The sequence below is a fragment of the Hyposmocoma kahamanoa genome, unplaced genomic scaffold, assembly GCF_003589595.1.
Source record: "Hyposmocoma kahamanoa isolate Upper Pololo Valley unplaced genomic scaffold, ASM358959v1 92, whole genome shotgun sequence".
NCBI lineage: Eukaryota > Metazoa > Arthropoda > Insecta > Lepidoptera > Cosmopterigidae > Hyposmocoma > Hyposmocoma kahamanoa.
The window spans coordinates 3716735-3725739 of NW_020654748.1; the positions used below are offsets into that span (position 1 = coordinate 3716735).

The following is a 9005-nucleotide window of genomic DNA, read 5'->3' on the forward strand; positions in this document are numbered from 1 at the left end:
ACAATCGTAGTAATCTCATTAGGCGCTCAATACTAAAAATGCTACCATGATATGTCCAAGTATTTTATTGTTATGGTGGTGGTTCAGTGGCGAGTATGTAAACTCCACGGTAACATCGATCGTTTTAGGCTGCCGTGAACTGACGCAGCAATGTCTCAATCGGCACTTGGGCTGGGAGGAGAGCGACGATACTCTGTGCCCTCCAACCCGCTCACGCATGACCCGAGAGGCATGCACTCTGAGGATCTGCATGCGTGGTCTATATACAGGTAACACGACGTTCGTTATATCTTCCATTGCACAGAAAAGTTTCTAGAGAGATAATCGTGATTGATACAGTCAGTGTCGTACGAAAAATTTCCATGAAACAATTCAAATCTAAAGTGTGTGATGGTAATTATAAAATGGAATTACTTTTTTTCACACTGAACACTGGCATTCCCAAGGAACATACAAGTGTCTTGAGTCTTTGCACGCCTGGAAGGCTGCTTTTATCGTGTCTAACTGTAGTCATATTTATTGCAGACAAAATCTGAATTCGGACTTTACGGACAGTGCACTGGGCAGTACCGACAAAAGTCCATTGCCTTATGGGAACTTCCAGCTAAGAGATACCACCGTGCAATCGATACTGTCGCACCCTCGATATGGACCTAAGTAAGCTGAAATACCTTTTTTTATTGGTTTTGCTTTTTGCTATTTTAGCTATTTGTTTTGTAGCAAATCACTATTATCTTTTTGTTTTCTTAGTTTTACAAATAAATTACACTATCAGTACCTCCTTATGTAGGTAGTTCTTAGTAGCAGTAGAGCTTTTTATGAAATAGTTTGTCCGAAGAAGTACCGCTACCTTACCTATTTCTGCCGCCAAGCAGTTATGTGGTACATGGGACTTGTAAATTTATGTCTCTGGGTGAAGGAGGCAGTGGCAGTACCCCTCCGATCTTTGCGATCAAAAGCTCTGAGCGGAGCTATGGACAGGCGTGCCGCTTACCACCAGGCGCACGACTTGTTCGTCCCGTCACTTGGTACTATAAACTTGGTTCGAGTGTTGTCGGACGACTATTCCTTTTTCTTCATTTAATAAATGATCTGATATCGAAATTTTGTTACTAGGTCAGCGTTAGGCTCTAACATGTACACCTACCTAAAATTCGGATTGCCAAGAGTATTCCCACCGAATCACAACGGCTCACAGAGATCCGGCACGCCAAAACCTAAGACTTCCATTGGAAGCGGCATGAAACCAGTATCAAGGTAAGGAAAGCAAAACAAAAAGTTTATACACCTGTTTCTAAAAGGATTTCGTCTATTATAGTTAATTACTTACATAATGACTTGTCGGTTTTCACTAAATCTATTGTTTTCAGGATCCAGAGACAAAGTCGAGGCATACGAGAGACGTCTTCGGGGTACGATAGTTCAGACAACGAAACTTCCACCAATTATAAATATAGCCGAAAGTATCGATCCGATCCTGATTTTCGGATGCAGAACTTACATCCCTCCTATCAGGTAAATTATGTCACTTGTTACATAGAGTAATCAAAGGTTTTCTTTTTAATATAATAGATATACTTTTTCATGGCCAAATAGATGTAATTTCAATAAAATTCCAAAACAAGTTTGGAGCACTTGTGACTAACAAGGAATCACTGCAATAGCATATCTTACATGTGGTATCATCTATAGACACAAGTAGACACTATACTCGCGTCTATGCAGGACGTCATGAGTTCGACGTCCAAAAGCAGGAACTGTATCATTCGTCTTTACGAGCAGTTTAGTTTACTCTGCTTTACGGTGAAGGAAACCATCGTGAGGTAACCTGCACGTTAAAGAATGTTCACATACCTACATTTTCGAAGATGTAAAATCTCAATGAGTCAACAAAAGAAGAAAGGAAACATTATATGGGTTGATGATGATGGTGGATGGCATAATAATGTTTAATTCCAGCACAGCACAGGCGTGCCTCTAGTGGCGATGCAGCAAGCAGGCATTCGCGGTGAACCCCATTGGACCAACTCCAGGAACAAATCCGTCAGCGAGGCAAACTTGCTGGGCATAGATGCGCGTCCGCAACGAACATCACAGTCGCATCAGTACAACCGGCGAAATAGCGTAGCGGACTTTGTACCAGACCACGACCACCATAGGTAGACACACTGCGCAGGGTTTATCCCTTTTTTTATTATTTATCTCTTTATCCTGTTTACTTTACCTAATACCTATCATTTTAATTTGACTGTTACACAAAATTGTACCTAAGCATGAAAACAATAAAACGTAACGAAGACTAAAATACAATCTTATTATCGTATCGATGACATACACTACAAAGCTTGCCATCGTGGTGAAAGGATTTGCCAATCGGCTAACAGGTGCCTACAGATTTTTTGGAACTGCCTCCGTGGCCGAACGGTTACCATGCTGGACTACCACGCAGAGGTCCCAGGTTCGATTCCCGGGCCGGGAGAAATATTTGTATAGCCTACATTTATTTCTCTCCTGAGTTTGGGTGTAATTTATGGTTGTCTATAGGTGTGTCTATGGCACCCGCGACCCAGGGTTTCCTAATGCTATGTTGAGTGTGTGCGTTATAATATATATATAAAAAAAAAGATTTGCTCGATTTTATCGATCGCTACTGTCGATCGACAATGTCGATTGATAGATACGATCGAGCAAATCTCTAGGTACATTGTGTTGATCGCACGTAACAATCGACAATGTCCATCGTATTTTGCTACAAAACTACGATGTCTATCGTCAGCTTAGGTCGTTTTGTCTGATCGCAAGTGTCGATCGACAATGACCACCAACAGACATGGGTCTGTTGCTACTACATTTGCTCGTTTAGTTCGTTGAATGGTACCATAGATATTATATCTATGAATGGTACCTACGTGTTGTGCGGGGAGGCTCCTTTAGTGCGCCCCGTTTAGTTTTCAAAGCATTGCCTTCTATTTCTCAGTCAATTAAAATTTCGTACCGTTTTCATGATCTTTCAGTTACCTGATGCCGTCATCGCACCTAGGTGGCCGTATGTCAAAAACTGGAAGCCACATGTCTTTAGCGCAGTCCCGAAAACACTCCACGCTGCGACCCGGCGATCATCTAGACGGATACACGCATTCTGCTTACATCTATCCAAATTACTATGTAGGTTCTAGTTTTTGTTACTTCAATTATTACGACTTAATTTACATTGCAGCGGAACGAAATGGAAGCGAATTTTTGTAACCATAGCATGAATAATTTTTGTCAATTGTGTAACGTAGAAACAGATACTTGCTTACTTACTCTACTGGCTCAGGAACCCAAAATGTGATTTAATGGTTCCTAAGACAGTTTCCTTGTATTTTCTATGGTTTCGGACTTCCCTATACTGTCCCATTTAAAAAAAAAGAAATTCTGTAATCTTAGGATTGTTGTATACTAATTCCAGGTGAACAGTTTAGAGATCACGTCACCGGAAAACAAGTCGACGTTGCTGGTGTCAGGGTTGAGTTTCGAAGTGAAATCAGGGGAGATATTAGCAGTATTAGCCACTTCGCAGTACGAGGCAACTGGTTTACTGGATGTTTTAGCCGGAGTACGCAAGGTAAGAAACACGTACACTTATTAATAATATCCATTACAAGCGGTAAGCATATTGATTACAATTAAGTGTCAGACGCTTTTGCCCTAAAATATGTATGTAAATGTGAGAAACGGATAAATTACTCTTCGTTCAGGGTTCATTACGGTACTGAAAACCCAAATTTTTGCAAGCGATTGTGAGCTTAGTTGCAGCAAATATACGGTTCGCTTCTGTAATCTAAGTAAATATTCTATGAAATTACAGAAACTGAACGGCGATATAGTTCTGAACGGCCAGCCTGTCGCCTCTTCTACCCTCCGTAAAGTAGCTGCCTACGTCCGCAACGACACCTTCCTATGTCCTTCCATGACGGTGGAACATACTTTGCGGTTTCATGCAGCGTTGCGACGGCCTAGGCACAACCACTCGCAAGTCAAAATGGATGATAGGGACAGAGTGAGTATATATCTTTTTTTATGGTATATATATATGCCCTTCAATAAAAACAAAATGTAGAATACGTCATATATATCAGGGAGCCTACTTCCATTCTCCGTCCGACATCTGTTCGAAACAATCATAATCATATCATTTATTGCTTTATGTGGTACAAAAGGTCTAAAGCTATTATTACTTTCCAACATAAACCCTGTAAGGGCACTTTAATTAACTTACTTCACTATACTAATAGGTACACATAAATTCATGTCAACTTAACTTACTATACTATACACGTAATATTATGTACCTTTATTATCGAAATACTCCTTTAGGTCACAAAAACAGTTCGAGAGCAAGTAACTTTTCAGAGTATTTGCGAACACGTAATTATTTTCAATGTTTCTTATTCTAAGAAGTCTTTGGTTATGGACTCTTATTGCCATATTGTGTAAGACTCTAATTGCCGAAATAATTACTGTCAGTTAAGTAATACTCGACCAAATCAAGAAACAATGTCAAGTATGAAGCTTCATTTTCATCATGCGTCTTTCAATTTGATCGGGTATTATTTATTTGACAGTAATTATTTCGGACGAATGTCGGACGAAGAACGGGAGTAGGCCCCCTGTTGCCTTTTCAAAATGTGACGTGTTCTGCTCGTTGTCGGTACATATTTCGATATTCAAATATCGCACTCTCAGGGTCGTATTCCAGAACTCTACTCAATGCTCAAGTCGGGACTTGAGTATGATATCAAGCACTGGAAATCATACTCGAGAGCATTGAGTAGAGTTCGGGAATACGAACCTCAATGTATTAAAGCCACATCTGCAAAATGGCAACTTTTCAGAAGATAGGTTTAAAGCTTCCACGAGCGAAATTAGTCGATAACTTTTTTTATGCTTATAGGCGAGCTATAATTACACATATTTTATACATAATTTGTTTCATGTAGTTCATGCGATAAAAGCACTTTTGAAAACACGCTCCAATAGATGATGGCTTTAATGTACCAAGGGTATTTTATTGATCACGTTTATCTAAATAGAATAAAATAATTTATTATTCAGTCATTACTGTAAATAAAAAATATTACAATTTAAAATGCAATAATAAAGGATAACATCGCACTCTCAATAATGAAGCGAATAAACAGCAAAATAAAGTATGTTTTAGGACACTGACATAGATTTTAATTAAACAAATAACATACGTTGTACCAACCATACGTAAATATATTACATTCGTCGCCGTACTTTCACAAACTCGTATCTTAAAGCACAATGTTACTGAAATACAGAAAATGGATTGTACCTATATACAAATTTTGCAGGTTGATTTCACATCACATTTCCTTCATATTCACACACTGGCTTCTCGCTATTTTTAAAGTAACGCATCCAAATTAAAACACTTGGCAAATTAAAAATAAATAGAAAGTTTTGCCATCTCCTGAATAACCACACTTTATAAGATACGAGTTTGAGAAAGTAAGGCATACCGGTTGTGATACACCGAACACATCAAAATTTATTAGAAAAACGATGCATAGATTTAAATTCGTACTTCGTTTTAAAATTTATTTTGTCATCTTCCCAAAAATGTTACTTTTCAAATTCCGTCATTTCATTTTCGAAGGATATGCATTGACTTACAAATAAATGGACGACGGGTCTAATACAAAAACCACGAAAAAAATGTCCCAAGTCAACCTATTTAAACGTAGTGACATGTAAAGGAATATGAAAAAGCTAAAACGTTGAATTTAAATTGTAATGTCACCGCAGTACTGTCTAATTTTGCTTGCTTCGCTGTCAGTCAAACAAACGAAGACTAAAGCGTGAATGACGCTCTGTATACGATTTTAACGCCCTATAAGTTCGGACACTTTTTAGCGCGGACCCGACGTCCATATAATTGTAAGTCAATGAGGATATGATAACCTTAAATGATTAATAATTACCGCGAATATTAGATATTCTATTGAGAAATGTTCTTTAATTGTTCAAAATTTGCTTCTAGATTTTATGTTGCATTACATCCTAACTTTCCAGATTAACCTCCTGATTGAAGAATTAGGCCTTGAACAAGTCCGAGATACGAACGTAGGGCGATTAACAAGATCCGAAATCCGCAGACTCAATGTCGCATGTCAACTTTTGCTCGACATGGCTGTTTTAATACTGGACCAGCCTACGAAGGAGATGGACATTTTCGACACGTTTTTCCTTGTGGAGTATCTAAGAAACTGGGCCAGTACTGGTCGTGTTGTAATCATGTCATTGCATCCGCCTACGTATGAGATTTTTGCAATGCTTACTAAGGTAAGTTAATACAAATATCAATTTTAACTTTAAATGTTAAACTGCTAACAGATTGACGGCATGTTTGCAGTTAATACGTGAAGTCGTAATCACCTTGGCCGAGACCGCGACTGACATGAAGTTGATAAGTCGATCTCGGCTACATTTAGTAGGTTTCGACGGCATACAGTTAACAAGTCACAAAGGCTTCAAACTCCACTCTTTTTGCGTTGGGGGTTAAAAACATACCAATAACTTGAGGCAAAGATATTTTTTATATAGAGTTACACGCAAGTGACACTGACAAATTTATAATAGAAGCTGCAAGAAAATTCAAATACAGTGTTATAAGAATTCGAACTGACACTGGCAATGATTTTCCTTAAATGGAAAAAAAAATATTTTCTAATATTCTTATAAAACTGACACTGGCACAAGCCTAGTGACCGCCATAAACAAAATAATAACATACGAGTATATTTAAGAATTCTAATAACACTGTAACTTCATACTTACGGATTCCTTAAGCTGACACTGGCGAAAGCTTGAAGAAGAATATTGTATTTTTAACCATGCAATACAATGAAACAAAGGGTAAGTAATCACAAACAAATGTTAATATTGTAGGTGGTGCTAATATCTGCAGGCCGGACGATGTTTAGCGGGTACCGAAGAGACATGTTGCCATATTTTGCCTCCATCGACTACCCTTGTCCTGCCTTCAAGAACCCTTCGGATTACTACCGTAAGTGTCCCTCACGATTCTGCCATCGGCTAAAGTAGATGGACTCTAATGTGGATTTGATAAACTCGATGTTTCAGCGGTTAACGCTGTAGGGAGCGGGAACACGACCAGGATGTCCAATTTGTAAAAGGAACCTTTCTAAATTGGTTCTAGTTCTCGTTGTTTTAATTAGTGCCCCGGACCTAAATTTCGTTACTCTGGTAGGTACTTACAGTAACAACCATTTTCTAGTTTGAGACCAGGTCATGTGTGTCATTTTCTGGCACATTATTGTTTTAGGTATCTATTATTTTATATTCTCACCTCTCCCATCACTTTGATACATTTTGAGTTTTTAAATGGGAGCCGGCATTCCCCAGCAATAGCAAAGTCCGCTAGCGTCGGGGATTCAGTTTCAAGAACCGGCGAACGGTAGGTACGTGCCGTCTGAAGCAGCCCCGCTTTCTGCACTTGTGACATTATTAATATTATTATTGTCATTATAAGATAAACTTGTAATAGAAAAAATTGCTCTTAGAATAATATAAGTCACCACAAAAATGTTTGAAGACTTCTAATAGCAGCTTTAAGAGCAAACTTACGCAAATACAGTTTAAAAAATAACATTTTAGTTAGATATAGAAAGACTTGGACCTTTTCAGTCAGCACTAAGAACTTACTTATGTAGAAACGAAAAAATTGCATTATTTAACATTGTTAATACGGTTTTGACAGTGGACCTGGTAACACTGGACGACCTATCGGCAGCAGCGATGCTCGAGTCGTCAGGACGCATTGAAGCCCTAGCAGGCGTGTTCGCGGGAGCGCAGTCCCCGCCGGAGCCTCCACCACCTGTACCTTTGCCTGCACCGGTTACCAGACCGAATGCCTTCGTTCAAGCATTTGCACTTATTGAGTAAGTTTCTACGATTTGATAGAGTTGAAACGATCACGCACACATCAGCTTTTATGTACTTTTTCTTAAACCGATAGTCTTGAGACGGGTCGTATGCGACTTTTACACACTTATTTAAAGCGCTTTTACGATCCATCCGCCATTCATATAAAATATTTTTGAAATCGTTCAGCAAATTCTACGATAATCGTTGTGCACATAAATAGTGTACACAAACTATTCTGTGTACAAATGCAATACAACAACTAAATACAAGTTACAATATCTTAAATAAATTATTTAACTTAGAAATTAAGTAAGGTAGAATTTAAATCACGACTATGCCCATGTTTTCCCTATTGTTTTATGATTATATTGTTCATCCGAATGCGAATATATTGTACTGTAACTTTTAATAATAAAAAACATTTGAAAATAAAGTTTTACGTAAATATTTGGTAGGGCAACTTAATTAAATCTTTATTACTCTTTATTATTGTTGATAAATAATTGTTATAATAATCACAATTGCTTTTTTTCCAATTTGTAATAACCCTTGCATATCTTGCGTAAGTACCTAAACGGGTGGCGGTATCGTCGAACATCAAATACCATTGCGCTACTATAGATATTACAATACTGTGCTAGTGGATATGAAACCGGAGCTAAAAGTCTAGTATTTTTTCTAGCACCATTTTAAGAATAAGAATAAGGATATTTTATCGCGTAAGCACCGAAACACACATGATCATAAAATTAAAATACAATAGTATAAACTTTAAACTAAAATACAGTACTTATAACAAAAGTTAAAACATAATTATAATGATTAAAACAAAATAAAAAATTTAATAATAAATGCGTGTCGCGGCGCACGCAAACGGGATTTGCTCAGCTATTAGCTACAGGCCGATAGATTTTCAGCCTGCAGCGCTGGTTTTCAGCAAGCCCGATATGAGTGAAGCACGGACTCGAGCGCAAACAAAAACAAATACATGCATAACATGTGTGACGGCGGCTGCCCACCATCGTCAGGATCAGTCATGATGATTTATG

General features: G+C 38.2%; 1 protein-coding gene across 1 annotated transcript in view; it reads left to right on the plus strand.

Moving 5' to 3' along the window:
- LOC113236980 (ATP-binding cassette sub-family G member 8) overlaps positions 1-9005 on the plus strand; it is an 82851-nt gene that overhangs the window by 68504 nt on the left and 5342 nt on the right. The window contains exons 4-14 of the mRNA XM_026473212.1: positions 129-269; positions 526-657; positions 1117-1257; positions 1371-1515; positions 1960-2159; positions 3015-3165; positions 3452-3607; positions 3851-4042; positions 6082-6351; positions 6958-7075; positions 7790-7970. Coding sequence (XP_026328997.1) covers positions 151-269; positions 526-657; positions 1117-1257; positions 1371-1515; positions 1960-2159; positions 3015-3165; positions 3452-3607; positions 3851-4042; positions 6082-6351; positions 6958-7075; positions 7790-7970 — 1805 coding nt within the window. The 5' untranslated portion in view covers positions 129-150. The remainder of the gene's footprint in view (positions 1-128; positions 270-525; positions 658-1116; positions 1258-1370; positions 1516-1959; positions 2160-3014; positions 3166-3451; positions 3608-3850; positions 4043-6081; positions 6352-6957; positions 7076-7789; positions 7971-9005) is intronic.